At 39.5% G+C, this 15,091-nt stretch overlaps 1 protein-coding gene across 6 annotated transcripts in view; it reads left to right on the forward strand.

Moving 5' to 3' along the window:
• The window catches only part of LOC148010315 (LRR receptor-like serine/threonine-protein kinase FEI 1), a 96,459-nt gene that overhangs the window by 17,699 nt on the left and 63,669 nt on the right, over nucleotides 1-15,091 (forward strand). For 4 of the 6 annotated variants that reach the window (XR_015689467.1, XM_087671410.1, XM_087671408.1 and 1 more), the window contains exons 5-10: nucleotides 3,227-3,298; nucleotides 3,560-3,631; nucleotides 3,727-3,798; nucleotides 4,403-4,533; nucleotides 4,738-4,911; nucleotides 5,015-5,347. Coding sequence is in view for 3 of the 6 variants with exons in the window: in XM_087671410.1 (XP_087527536.1) it covers nucleotides 3,227-3,298; nucleotides 3,560-3,631; nucleotides 3,727-3,798; nucleotides 4,403-4,533; nucleotides 4,738-4,911; nucleotides 5,015-5,347 (854 nt within the window). In the remaining 3 variants the exon portion in view is untranslated. Of the gene's footprint in view, nucleotides 1-3,226; nucleotides 3,299-3,559; nucleotides 3,632-3,726; nucleotides 3,799-4,402; nucleotides 4,534-4,737; nucleotides 4,912-5,014; nucleotides 5,348-11,909; nucleotides 12,004-12,287; nucleotides 12,870-15,091 lie in introns of those variants that run through there. The other 2 variants (XR_015689469.1, XR_015689468.1) reach the window with 2 other exon arrangements.

Consider the following 15,091-nt stretch of genomic DNA (forward strand, 5'->3'; position numbering starts at 1 on the left):
AAGCTAACAACAAGGTGCTTTGGAAAGACATTAATGTCCATGTTGATTGTACCGATCCTTGATTCATAGAGAATAGAAATAGTTGAATCTCGATGCCTATCATGAACCAACTGTGTGGAAAGCACTATTATGACCATGGATTCCTCATCTTTAACTAGACCATTTAAGTGTTCGCTCATGTGGGCACAAACTAGGAGCAAAGATTGCTCTTTGTCAAACATCCCATCATGAATCTAAAAGGCAAACCAACTCCAGGATTTGAATATGCTAGACCTAGTCAGTGCATGTAGGAAGCCATACCCAAGGTCCACCATACTTGCATATGGATGAGGCTTGGATACCCTACCACCACTACCACCTACTCACACTCTTCCTTTGGCATTGGAGAGTTGTGAGGGATGACAATACTACTAGGGCTAGAAGAAAGAATGCTTCTGAGACGCCTTCGTTACATTGTTGATATCAGAGTCAGAACCCAAGGGTAGGGAAGAGTCGGAGGAGTCCTTGCCCTTCTTTTTCTTCTTCTCCTCTTTTCTCAATGTTTCTAGGTTTTGGCAAGCTATCCTTGCGGAGGTTTCAATTTTTGGTACAATGATAGCATTGACTCATTCTTATTGCTCTTCTTGTTGCCCCTCTCTTAAACCTACATTAAAAGCTTTAATAGAGTTGAATCTAGTGGCTCCAATCTCCTTGAGTCACTCTTTGTGCTCCAAAACAAGCAGGGCTAGCTTCTACTACAAAATGGTGTGCTGAACTCTTGAGGTGAGTAAGCTGGTGTAGAAGATATCAAACTTTGGAGATAGGGGATGAGTGATGAGAATCATTGCCGCACCGCATTCTTTGATGAGATCGTCATGCCAAAGGATGCAAGCTCATCTAGTAATTCCTCCATCTTGTTGATGTGGTTCTTTAGAGAAGGTGTAAGAAGCTGGGAAGAATAGTTGTTTAGTGTGGAAATAATAGTAATACCATGTCACACTAACATAGTTATAAAAGGGAGAGATGTAAATTTTCTCATCTTTTTGAAACATTAATACATTACTGTCTCTTTCCTCATTACCTTGCTCACAGCTTTTATGGCTTCTCATCTCTTTCTGTCTTTCTCTCTCCATTTCTAGTCTCTCTCTCATTGTCACTCTCTTTCTCTCTCTCTCTCTCTCGCACTTCTCTCTTCTGCGATCTTCTCTCTCCTCTTTCTCTCGCTCCAGTCCACTTCTTGATAGAAGGAGAGTCATCAATATAAAGCATTTGAAGCTTCTTCTCTGAGGCAATACAATGGGCAAAGGTCTTTTGTTGATAGAGAAGATAGCTTTATTCAAACCTTTACTGCGGTTTGAAGTTTGTGCACATGCACAAGAAAAAATCCTACAAATTCATAAAGAGAAATGATTGGGCTCTAAGTGTTGAGCTGATCCCAAAGAGCAGCTTGGTCCAAAGTGGAGCCAATGCGGGGATCCTCCACTGGACAGCATAATGGGATAGTAGCAAATGCCCATAGGTCAAAGGTATCAAGTATACACTCCTCTTTGTAGGAGCCAATGCGGGGATCCTCCACTGGACAACATAATGGGATAGTAGCAAATGCCCATAGGTCAAAGGTATGAAGTATACACTCCTCTTTGTAGGACCAAAGAGAGTAATTGGTGCCATCAAGGTGATCTTCTTTGGGCAACAATGGAAGAACATGCACCTGTATTGATATTGCTAGAATGGCCATGTGGGGCTCTGCAACAATAAGAGCCTTGTTAGAAACATAGAGAGAAGTAGGGGGGGAATGAGGTTGCTCTGGTCTTCTGGACTTGTCAGAGTGTTGATTGTTGGTTCGATCTTCAATCTTTGCATCGCTCTTCACGACTTTTTGACTGGTAGGACTACTTATCTGTAGAAGAATAAGTTGACCCCTTGTTTGAGTCATCAAATGCATCGAATTGGTACTTTGTAGCTCTTCAAGGAAATTTGCAAACACACTAAAGACTGTTGTGTTTTGGTGTTGGGCTGCCTGAATGGAGCTACACCCTGCAAAAGGAAGTTGTAGATGCCCAATATGCTTTGTAACTTGTTATAAGTTTTGCCTTTGACACCCTTTGACTTTTTAGGGTCCTTGGCCCATCATTGTGAAATAACTAGCTTGCACATCACGTGCACCTCACATTTGCACATTCGATTAGCTCTTAATCAAATGCTAAGCAAAGCATTAAAATTTCATGTGATCGTGACCTAGGCTGAGATAGTTAAAACGTGGCTATAGCAGTTAGAAAATGTAGGTGAACATGCTGCCCAACAATTGAAACCTGCTGCCCAATTGTCAAATTAGTTGCCCATGCCAGCCAGGCAAGACAACAGAAAAACGCAAGGTTTGGAGCAGTTGGAAAGAGTGATCAAACATAAAACATTAGTCAAAATCAGCAACCAGCATGAGAACCAAGACACTTGGGCTTTGATATCATGAGAATGGTGTGGAGCAATGGAAGCAAAAAATTGAGTTTTGGGGTTATAATAAAGAGCTTATTAGTTTATAATGCATTTTTAAAGTTCAACAATATGTATACCTCTTGCTTGCTTCATGGCCTCAATCTTTTCTTGCATGGTGTGTGTACTCTCTTGCTTGCTTCACGGTCCCAATCCCTTGCCTATGTATAAAGGAGGCTCTTGCATGGTATGCGTATTTTGCTCTTGTTTGCTTCATGGCCTCAATCTTTGTTCTAGTTGTGTCAGATGGCATGAAATTCTAAATGTATCAAAATGATCCCTCCTCTTTTTGCATGGGATTGCTCTTTCTCGGACAATGATACCCTTATCTTGTATTGCTGAGATCCAAGATACCATCAAATTGATTCACCCCCCAGCCTGAATGTCTTTACTCCTTCGGTTTTGTCTGATGAAGATCCTATCTAAGTAGGGTGTCCTTGTGGAAGTACTACCCTTACATTCCATGAGAGTAGTCTCAACTTACAAGGTTAAATTGGTCCTTTCTTATTGAATAGTGACCTTTGCATGACCATCATTTTGCAGTTATGCTGGCTACTGTAGGGGAATTACATAACAAAGAGGATAAAAATTAATAAATTTGTCAGGACTTGATATTGACATCCCAACTTTGGAGAAGATTGAGTTGTGATGGGGCTTTATCTTAGTTTCCTCATTTGTACATTTATGAAAGCAACGAATCAATCAAATAACCATTGCTGTTTAGTCTTACTGAACTTTTATGTGGTGGAACTTGTAGGTATCTTGAGGTGAATTACTTGAGCGGCCATATACTGGGTGAGGTTGGCAGATTAACTCAACTCATGATTTTGTGAGTTACATTCATATGCTTTGGTTCTTCAAAGAACACACATGAGCTCTCTCCCTCATATGACAGTTGAAGAAATCAAGATGCACAAAAGCTTTTTTGTCCAGTCACCATTATTAGCTATGCTTTGCATATACTTTTCTTCATAGTATGCATTTGAAATATACTTTATACAGAGACATACTATACATGCATGAATTCTTATCATGGTGTGAAACTTGTTCCTTAATTGATAATGGCCATTTCTTTCTACACTTCCCGCAGGGATCTTTCCAGCAATTCTTTGAGTGGCAGAATTCCAGAGTCACTTGGAAGCCTTCGTAAACTCACCATCTTGTAAGTATCAGATTTTACCAAGTGCAACACAAGGAAAATTCCCTGATTTTTGATTTGTGTTGCCAAATCTAAGAGTCATTGCCTGCTGGTATCAGTAATGTTTCCACAAATTTCCTATGTGGCGAGATTCCAGAAAGTGGAGTACTGAAGAGATTCACGAGTAAATCGTAAGTTTCAATTGAAGAGGCTCCATTAAAATGCTCACTGATTTTTCCATTGTTTGATAATATGTCCTGATGGCAAGCTCCAAAAGTTATTACTGGGTAGAGGCACCAAATTAAACTCTTCCACTAATCAATGTATGTTACTGGCAGAAAGACATGGAAATGGTTGAGTTTAAATGGAATCTTAGTGAAGGCTTATCAGCTAGAGTTGTTCACACTTGCTATAATGTGATTTTTTGAGAAACTTTGCAAGATTCTTGCAGTTTAGTCTATTTGATTAGCATGCTTTTTTTACTTTTTTTTGTTTTTCCTTTTTTTTTTTGGTGGGACATAAGTAAATCAGAACAAACCAAAACTACAAAACTTGGGAGTAAATATGGGAATTTTTATGTAATTATGATTCACATATTTCACTTCCCCATGTCTCAACATTCCTTTGTGAGGGAAGTTGAGAACCATTCTTGTTTGGTTTGCATTTGTTTGCATATGTGAATAGAGGTTATCTGCGTTTCAAGGATAACAAATTGGGAAAGTGAGAGGCACTAGTTGTTGACGGATGATACATGGAGAATCTTACTGCGTACTTTGCATATATGCTTGCTTGCAGGTTTGTAGGTAACCTGGGCCTTTGTGGTCAGCAAGTGGGTGCAATCTGCTTAAGTCAACTGGAAGGACCCTCCACCAGTCCTGACTCTTTCAGTACTCCTGTTATAGGATTTGAAGGTGCTCCTGTCGCAGGTTGGATATCATTGTTACAGCTTTGAAATCATGGCTACATTAATAGGCTCTTTATGTTCTATGGCTGCTCTTTTGTTCATGAGAATGACATGGGATGTCCTCAGTCATCTGCCATTCAGCTAACGGGTCCAAGAGTTCAAGAGTTACCTGTTTTAGAGCTATGAGACTGTAGGACTCTAACTCCCCAATTCTCCTGTTTTTCAGGCCTTCGGAAAAGGTCTGCACATTATTCTACAGAGGTTCTTGTAAGTGCACTTGGGGCTGTGGGTGTTTCGCTTCTTATTGCCTTAATGTGCTTTTGGGGATGTTTTTTATATCACTCATTTTGGAAGAAATCAAAGGTTCCACAAGTGGATGTGGCACCTTCAGCCCTAATGGGTGATGCAGCTCTTTCTAAACTCAATTTGTTTAACAAAATCTAGATATTTCCCATGTGTGTAATGACTATGTCTGAACCCCAAACTAATTCTTGACATTGCAGCTCCCAAATTGGTGTTTTTTCATGGTGATTTGCCCTACACATCCAAAGAGATAGTAAGGAAAATAGAGCTTCTTTCAGAGGCTAATGTAATTGGATATGGAGGTTTCGGCACAGTTTACAAGCTTATAATGGAGGATGGTAGTGTGTTTGCTGTTAAAAGGCTTGAGAAGCACAATTCTAGTCCTGACAGATTTTTTGAGAGAGAGCTTGAAATTCTAGGCAGTATTAAGCACAGAAACCTGGTCAATCTACGAGGTTATTGCAATTCACCCTCAGCAAGGTTGCTTATATACGACTTCTTATCTGGGGGAAGCTTGGACGAAGTTTTGCACGGTGAGTTTGTCTTCTATCTCCTAAGTATTTCATACACAACTTTTATGTCAGTTGTACCCTAGATTTGGCTCTCTGAAATTTTGTGGAACTTTTTGCTGTATACTCCTGAAACTACTTTTCATGGCCATTTAAATGTGTTGGAGAGATTGTATCTCTGTTTAGGTGCCAGCGTCTGTCCTTATAATCATTCTGCAACATTTTCAACTTTCCTGATTGTCACTTCTTGAATAGTATCGAGTTTGCTTTTAGGACTTGATCTTGTGAAGATGTAGAATACATGTGCTTGTGGATCCCTAAATCACTGTTCTTGTGAGGAGTTGTGAGTTTGTGATTTATATAAGACTTACAGATTCAACCTTCAACATTTAGTTGTGGGATTGTATGACTCAAGCTAGTTAGGGTATGAATAAGCAGATATCTGCAATGTCTTGTATCTTGAAAGTTTCTGGATTGAGGTGGTTTAGATGCTAACTAGGATCTACTAGAGCCTTAGAAGCAGGTCTTAATAGATGTTAAGTGTGAAAAAAAATTTAGCAGGGTTTCTACGACCTTAGGCGAAGCAAGCTGGTTTGCTTCAGCCCTCATCATCCCTTCAGGACAGGATTGTCCGAAACTCGCAAATGAAATACTATTTTGCGATAGCATGACAAGAAATATGATCTATACTCAAAAGAGAGAAAAGAGACAATCATCACACGACAAAAAATACTATGTTGACATGGAATCGCCAGAATATCCTTCCTATCCTGAGAGGTGCGGGGTGTTAGCTGGCCTTATGTCAAAATCAATCTACAGTCCTTTACTCTGAAAAGTAGCTACCCACTGTCTACCAAACCATGAATTGGATGGTGGTCCATACATACAGCAGTCAATGTTTGTACTCCCCTCAAGGTGGCAAATCAAGAGTTCCGTACCACATTTGGAGGCACTTCTGTTAAACACCAGCTTTATAAACCATTGATCTTTCAGCCTCTCCCTTTAAAAGCCTCGTCAAATGTTCACAATCATATGTGCACTGTTGAAATGTCACCACCTTTACATGATAGATAGGAAGCTTTGCAGACTTTTTGGAGCAGTTATGTTTTCTTTCCTTGAAACTGGCAGAACAACCACTTTATGCAACCTCTTGGTAGAGCTCCCTTTAGACGGCTTGCAAGGCTCAAGGAACTCAGCACTTGTCAAGGCATCAGGACAATCACATCCTCTTTGTGACTTGCATATTGTACAAGATTGTATTTCGGTAGCCTGAAAGGCAAACACCAAAACTGAAACGCTTTGGAAACTTTCACACAGGCCAAACTGGCCATGCATTTTGTTTCAGTCTGCTCCACTCGTTTGCTGCTCATTTCACAAGTTTTCAGTGTTGTCAGCCTTCAGACTTCAACCTTTGCACACTAGAGATATCCTATGGCATGGTATTCAAGAGAGTGGGTTTATAAGCCTACAATCCTTTTTGCCATCTCTTCATCAATACAAGGGCTACTAAAGCATGCTCTAGCAATTCTGAGACCATTTGGCTTCGAAGGTCATTAAAGGTTGAGTACTGTGCAGCTTCTCATACCACTTTTGAGACCAATTGTCTTTGGAGGTTATTAGAAGAGCTTGGGAATTCATAGATAGGGGACAATGAGAGTTGCATATCCTTAGCATAGAATCCTAGATTCCATGTGAGGATGAAACATATAGAGATCTAGTATTACTATATTTGTAAGAAGATCTTCAATAGAACCATTGATGTGAGTATTTTAAGATGGAGAATAATGTGGTAGGTCTATTTACTAAGGCATTTCCTCGAGCCATTCTTTGTCATCATTCTAGATCCCTTAGCCTTATGCTGCATCCAAGACCTAAGATGGGGTGTTAGCGATTTAGTCATCCCCAGGATGGGGCAAGGCATGTACATGGCAATTTAGGGCAGATTCTATACTCATACTATGTTTAAGAGTAGGTTAGGCAATAGTTATTTAATCACCAATAATTTGGTAGGATTTTGGGTAGGCTAGACATGGCAAATAATTAATGCCACGTTGCAAGTAGTTGTTTGGTGCATTTTTTGCATCATTTTGTTATTTTATGTACATTTAGTCGTATTTAGCATCAGTAGACAAGTTTCATTGCCTAACTAATCAATTTAATGTATTATTTATGATGATATAGACAGGCCTACCCTTTGGTCATAGTCACTTCAACTTTTTGCAAGTTAAGAGAGAGCTCTGACTATTTATATGCTGATAGCTCATTATACATATCAGCCATCAATGTGCAATATTCATACTCAATAGTGTTTTGCATTTGCTACTCTCTCTCTCTCTCTCTCTCTCTCTCTCTCCCCATGTTGACTTCTTTCTTTTAGTTCGATCATACACTTTTGTATTTGTTTCGCTTTGACACTAATGTCCTTATCTAACTCAGATTGAGGATCACGAGTAGGATATCACTATGCATGATAGAAATGTTGACTATTAGCCTTAGAGCATAGGTGCCCAATGTTGTTTGGCCCTCAAAAAACTAGGATAGATAGATGGAAACTTAGAAGGAAAATCTAGAAACTCTTGCAAAATAGCCCTTGAGGAAGCTTATTAAAAAGTATTGAAATTGAGGTAGCTATAATGGGCATCACATAAGCGCACAAGATCTAGTGACCTGATGAAGAGCTACTAGGGCTACGAGCTTGTAAAATCCAACCTCTTGAGCATTGGATCATAAGATGACTTCTAATGAGGTATCCTCCATTGTCACCCCCTCTTGTGGGACAACATGTGAACCAAGAAGAGCGAGCCTCCATATCTTAAATGAAAGTTGAAGCCCAAGTCCATCCTACAACTCACCAAGCACAAATCAGTTGTCCCCTATGGTGATTGAGTCCCCTCTATCATGGAGATCTTGAAGCCATCCATGCCTATGTTATGTGGCTAGATTCCTATTGAGCCATGGTTTCTCGACTGGAGAAGCAAGAGCAATGTCATCCACCTCAAAAAGATACATAGAGATTGCCTCTAATGTTATGGTGGATGGAGCCTTTGAATTGTGTGTTGTGCCCTTTGTCCTAGGCTAAAGGTGGGTTTACTTCTTCCAACACTTCTCTTTTGGATAAGTCATCTTTCTACATCAAGGGAACTAGCATGGCTCTTGGACCTTTCAACATTCTCATTCTTTGACTACTCCTTTGCTTTTGCTCCCTCCTTGAGGATGTTCTGGCTACAAAAGCATGACTGGTTGTCCTTGCACCACCTGGTTTAATCTCCTTATGCCTAGCAACTTGATCCAAGTTCATTGGGACAAGTGCAATAGTATTTTGAGCCTTGGAGTTGAGGAGACTAGTGTAGAGTATCGTACTTTAGTGATGAAAGGTGTGACAAAAGAGTCATAACCATGAAACCTTCTTCCCTAGGGATGCAAGCTCATTTTGTACTTCCTTCATCTTGTTGATGTACTCCTTCATAGTCGGGGAATTCAATAAAAAGTTATCATGGCCTCATCTAGATGGTCATCTTATTTGTAACTATTGGAACTTGATAAAGAGAAGATAATCGGGTCTAGACATTGACATGCATAAGCAAGGACTCATGGCATGCCTATAACTTTAAAAAAAAAAAGAGCTTGAGAGTTGAGCCAGTCCCAAGTGTGTGATTAGTGTTAGATTTGGTGAGAGTATCCATTGTAGGTAAGAAAATAGGCTAGGTAACAAAATCAAGAGGTTAAAACTATCCAAGATGGGGTCCACCTTGCATGACCATAAGGCATAGTTGGGGCCATCCAATTTCTTCTCCTTGAAAGGTGTGGTGAACAAAAAGTGTTACAAATGGTGCAACAATGCAAGGCAAGGATCTTCGGTCCTTTTGAGGATAGACGGGGGAATTGTAACTCTAGTGGTCATCGTGATGTGTGCCATATCGATGCTCCACCTAATCATGCAGATTGATGTTCTTTGGAAACCTACAAAAAACAAGGAAAAGGCTACTACATCTTGACGTGGACTAGCTTTGGAAAGCATTGGGTATGCTTTGAAGGCAACGTGCTGCATGGGTATCGATGATCCAATAGATGATGAGATGATTCCTCAGAAGGCTATGTTTTAGGGTCACTTAGCTAGTAGGATACTAGACAATATCAAAATGCTAGTATGATGCTAGAAAATAATCATGCAAATTGATGTTCTTTGGAAACCTACAAAAAACAAGGAAAAGGCTACTACATCTTGACGTGGACTAGCTTTGGAAAGCATTGGGTATGCTTTGAAGGCAACGTGCTGCATGGGTATCGATGATCCAATAGATGATGAGATGATTCCTCAGAAGGCTATGTTTTAGAGTCACTTAGCTAGTAGGATACTAGACAATATCAAAATGCTAGTATGATGCTAGAAAATATCAAAACACTACATAAAAAGGAAAAATGTAGAACTTGATCTGATGTCTCTTGTAGATTTAGCTCCAATTCTCTTATTTTGGCAATGATACCATGCGATTGTGTGCATTGAGGCAAGAACACAAACATAGAAAGAAGAGGAAGAGAGAGAGACAAGATAAATACAAGAGAATAAAGGAACACTATTTTTGAAACTAGTAAAATGCCACACACAATCAACCCCTGCACATACGGAGGTGCATCAATGAGGGCACCAGGATGAGGCATGATGAATGATGATGCAAGTGATAAGAGGATAATGGAGGCAATTGAAATATTGAATTCTAGAGGGTACAAAGAGCCAACCTTTATAGGTAATGATGGCATAAGATGGCTCACATGCTAGCCATCTGTATGGCTACCTAGGTATGAAATTGTATGCTTAAGTGCCATAGGTGGTTGTTCGTCAAATGTGGCTTATAACAAGTTCTGAAACAATGTGAAACAAGTTGAAAAAGACGGAAATGCCACCCTAAATACATGTACATGCCTATAGCATATTTTCATATGCCTTTGTCAGCTCTATAAGTTCCAACGTTGTATTTTGTCTTGAATAATGGAATCCCTTTCCTATTGTATATCCCATTTCATTAAATACATCATTGCATTATATTACATCATTTATTCTTGTAAGATGACACTTGGGCAAGTGAATAATTCCCCCATGCGAGCACTATCCAAGTGCCACCTTGTTGCAATGAGCATGCAGAAACTACTACAATACATCTATCATTTACCTATTCTATACCTCTACAACATCCTTGATTATGGATGTGCATTATTGGGTCTTAGTTTTGAATGAGCCAAGGAGCCTATTAATACCAATGTCAAATTATTTTAAAAAGTCATGTTCACTTGGGAAACCTAAAAGAAGATCTCCATTGCCTCTTCATTCTAGGCAAATCATTGAACAGTTAAGAGTGATACCCTTGTTCGATCCCTTGGTCTCTTTGGGGTGGGACCTTTTGGGTCATGACTCAATTGTCCCTTCACTCTTCTTGGTCTCCTATTTTAGGCATGAGAGAGGATGTTGAGCTAACAAAACTTGCCTTAGAATTATCATTTTTTTGGCTAATTAAATAACCCTAAAAAGGCTTTTGAAATTCTCAAACTATAAGCCTTGGAGACCCCCATGTCATATCAAGGTACTCTAGTCAATGATAAGAGAATTAACCTTCGAAAGAGACTCGTCACTCATGCCTGGTGCAACCGGTCTTTCTCACTATAAATTCGTAACGATCGGAAGCTACCACCTTAATTTTTTCGGGCAAGTGATAATAGTTTTAAATATAGCCCCTCGCGTCACCCTTTTTTCTCACTATAAACTCGTATCAGTCAGAAGCTGCCATGTTAGTTTTTCAGGGTAGGCGAGAATAGTTTTCGTATATTTTTTGAATTGATCGATGTGCGGTCTCTTTGGGCACGCAACTAGTCAAATAACGTGGCAAGAAGGACATTAACTTTTATCAAGATTTAAGAAGATTTTGCGTAATACAAAATGGCCTAGAATTCTTTTTTTCCTCATTGGCCAAAACGTAACGAGGCTAAAGCCAAAAGTTGCGCCAAAGGGTGAGCGCGGAGCTCTTGCCCCATCCCGCTCCGGTCTCTCTCTCTCTCTCTCTCTCTCTCTCTCTCTCTCTCTCTTTCTCTCTCTCTCTCTCTCTCTAGTGCTGGGACCTCCCTCTCTCTCTGTCTCTCGCTCGCTCTGCATATGGATCCCCCCAGCCCTACATCCATGTCACTCCCGACCAAAGATGAGCCCTTTCCAGCCTCATGGTCTGTGCTTTCCATCTCTCTGCGTCTGCGTATGCGTCTGTTTCCTCTCTCTGTTTGTCTTTGTGCCAAAGGTGAGCCCTTTCCAGTCTCATGGTCTTTGTGCTCTCTCTCTCTCTCTCTCTCTCTCTTTGTGCATTTGTGTCTACTCTTGTTTCCGCTTTGTGTATCTCTGTGCCAAAGGTGAGCTTCCCCCCGAACCCTCCATATCACGCCCACGACCAAAGATGAGCTTTCTCTATGTGCGTGCGCGTGTTTGTCTCTGCTTTCTCTTTGTCTTAAAAGTCCCCATGTCTCTCTGTTAAAGGTGAGCCCTTTCCAACCTGTGACAAGAATCATTCACTACGTTTCTCTCTGAGGCATTAATGTTGGATTTATCCAGGTCGAATCTAATTGCCGCCGAAATATGGTCGTAGGCTCAGTTATAATTGCAGCAGAGAACTTCAATGGGAGCATCGGCCGTCGGATCCTTCGAGGTGCGTCTCTTCGTCTTGCCCATCATGCCTAAACTTTTTTTAATAGTATCTTGAATTGAGCTTGTGCATGTATCCATCCACTTTTGTCTGCAATTACATTATCCTTAAGCAGTGCTGCTTTGCGTGGTGGTGGTAATTGCATGCGTGAATGAGGTTTAGGGTGTGAAGTTGCATTGTACTCCTCCACATGGATAAGGAAATATAGTAGCAACTGAAAACGACAATAGAAGTAAATGTGAATCATGCTTCGAAAAGGGGTTAACATCACTTATTGTTGTGCTCAGTCTAGCGTGTCATTGTTTGCATAAGGTGAGATGGATGCAAGATTGTGCAAAGAAAATATAGGGGGAAGTATCGGTGGATAATATGGAACAGCAATGAAGTGATGGCTATGAAGTTATCGAACACAGCCAATATTGGTTGGAAAGAATTCCTTTAAGTGATGTAATCTATTGTTAAAGCAATAGGTTGAGTGTTGGCCCTCCTTTTGGCTTGGCTTGATTTGATTGGAGTCCCAAAGACAAGAGATGACTTTGCAAGTTCGGTGATTGGAAACAAAGCTTACCACCAAAGAGTTTAGCAAACATTCAAAGAAGAGACTCAAAAATGCGGGCAGCAGCACTTCTGGATACATGTATAGGGAAGGGAGTGAAAGGTAGTTTCTTTGGTAGTGGGCTATCGAAGCAATTAGTGGAGAATGAAGGATTGTTGTTGAGCGAGAGACTATAGTTCTCTTATGAAATCGGAGATGTGGAAGATGATCCCAAGCTACCAAGGGAGCAAACCTTAGTCCCTTGATGCCGGGTAGCATGTAGGTTTGCAAACTGCCTTTTTACTCTAGTTTTCTACCATTAATCCATTGTGACATCTCTATTGTATATTTACTTTCTTTGTTATTAGGTTGTCAAGATTGCAAGGTCATATGATGATTATAATCAATGTTTTTCCACGAATGGCATAATTAGAGTGATTTTTGAAGGTTAAAACTTCTACTTTGCATATTAGTTTGCTTATAAAAATGTTGATCATCAGGTTTTTGAGTGAATCTCTTTGGGCTTCAATTTTTTTTTCAATAAGAGATCTATATGGATTGTCAGGTTGTGAGCCAAGCCATATGTTAGTTTCCCACATACCAACCAAGAAGAAACTTTGCTCTTTTGGTTAGAGCATAGTTGCATCTCATGGGACGTTTTCAAGAAGCTAAATGAAATGTTGGCACTTGAGAAGAAATGCACAACAATGCATTTATATATCGATCAATTTTTGGCTAGCCATTAGAGTTCTTGATCCATGCAAGGGATGTTTTTTGCATCGAGCAAATGTTTTGTCTATTTAGTAAATGCTTTTTCTTTCTTTGCTCAATTATCTTATTTTTTATTTTTTAAATTTACAATGGATCTATGCTCAAATGGTAGAGCTTGAGATTATGTGCATATGCAAGGCAATGATAGAAGAGAAGAAAGTAGCAATTGAAGATAATAATATAAGTAATAAAAATGTTTCAAGCTTTGAAAAAAGGTCAAAAATACAGTGAGAAAATATGGATTAACTTTTGGCGAGCCCTTAGGGTCCTTGATCCTTGTAAGCGTTGTTAATTATTTAAAGATTTTTTTTCCTTTGCTCAATTGTCTTATATTTCATATTTTAACTTTACAATGGATGTACGCTCTAATGGTGGAGCTTAAGATTGTGTGCACATGCAAGGTAAGGAGAGAAGATAACATAGTAGCAATTGAAGAAGATAATATGAGCAACAAATGTGTATTAAACTTTGAAACAGGGTTAAAAACAAAGTGAATAAATCTCTTATTAGAGTACATAGTTTAGCGTGTCTTTGGGGCATAAGGTGAGATTGATACAAGGTTGTGCAAATGAAAGATAGGGAGAATTATCGAGTGATCATGTTTTATCACAATTTCTTGTAGATAATAAGAAACAATGAACACGTGATGGTTATGAGTTATTGAATATAGTCAATTGGTTGGAAGGAATTGCTCTAAGTAAAGTTATTGGTTGATAAAACAATGGGTGGAGTGTTAGCTCTTCTTTTGGCTTGGGTTGGCTTGACTTGACTCAAGTCCCAAAGCTTAGAGATGACATTGTATGCTTGAAGTGATTGCAAACAATGCTAACCAACAAAGTGTTTGGCTAACACGGAGGGAAGACACTAGAGAATACAAGCAATCGTATCTACATAAACATACGTAGGGAAGGAAGTGAGAGGTACTTTTTGTGGTGCTTTGCTATCAAGGTAATCAGTGAGAGATGGATCGTTGTTAAGGGAGTGAATCACAAGTTATGAAAGACAATCACAAGTTGTCAAGGAATTAGAGATATGAAAGACAATCACAAGTTGATGTGGAGTGGTAATTAAGGTTGTAAAATGTAAAGTCTTAAGAGTGTGGTAGCTATTAAACACTAAAATTGAGACTTAGAGATTGATGCGAGGTAGACAACGACGGCCGAAAATGATGGACGATGAGAAGGGCTACAATAACCTAAGCCCTTGTTGTTATGGGATGGATGAGTGAGGAAAACTAGAGTTAAGTTGCATAAATGCAAGTTGTTGTAGCCTTTGTTATAAATGCATTAGATAGGTTAACAATTGGTACAAGATATCACGAGGTTTTTATGAAACATAACTTATGGTAGCTTTTGTCCTTGATATCTTGTGATTCTCTTAGAATCTAGGCTTGTAAATTTTCTCTAATTATTGCGATCCCTTATATGTGTAGCATTTAATCATATGATTAAAAAATAATCTAGATGTTAAGTGAGGTTTTAAAAATATATGTCATGATAAAACGCATTGTGGTGGGAGGACTTTATACACAATGTGTTTGAAATGCCAGGGAGGCAAGTAACTTAGGTAGCATTATTTGCAAAGTTGCTTTTGAAAGGACTCTTGGGCTTGAGTTGATTCATACCACATTTGCAAATGGATGGGTGTAACCTTCCTTGGGAGGGCACCCAAAAGGCATCTTCATTGCTTGAGTTGGCTCACATTGACCTTGCGAACTTATGAAGATAGTCCCTTGGAAAGATGAAGTGTCTTATGTTGAAGGTTGTGACTTTATTTGTTATGTGG

Source organism: Lygodium microphyllum, chromosome 29 (genome assembly GCF_053477565.2).
Source record: "Lygodium microphyllum isolate KBCC chromosome 29, Lygodium_microphyllum_v1.1.10, whole genome shotgun sequence".
NCBI lineage: Eukaryota > Viridiplantae > Streptophyta > Polypodiopsida > Schizaeales > Lygodiaceae > Lygodium > Lygodium microphyllum.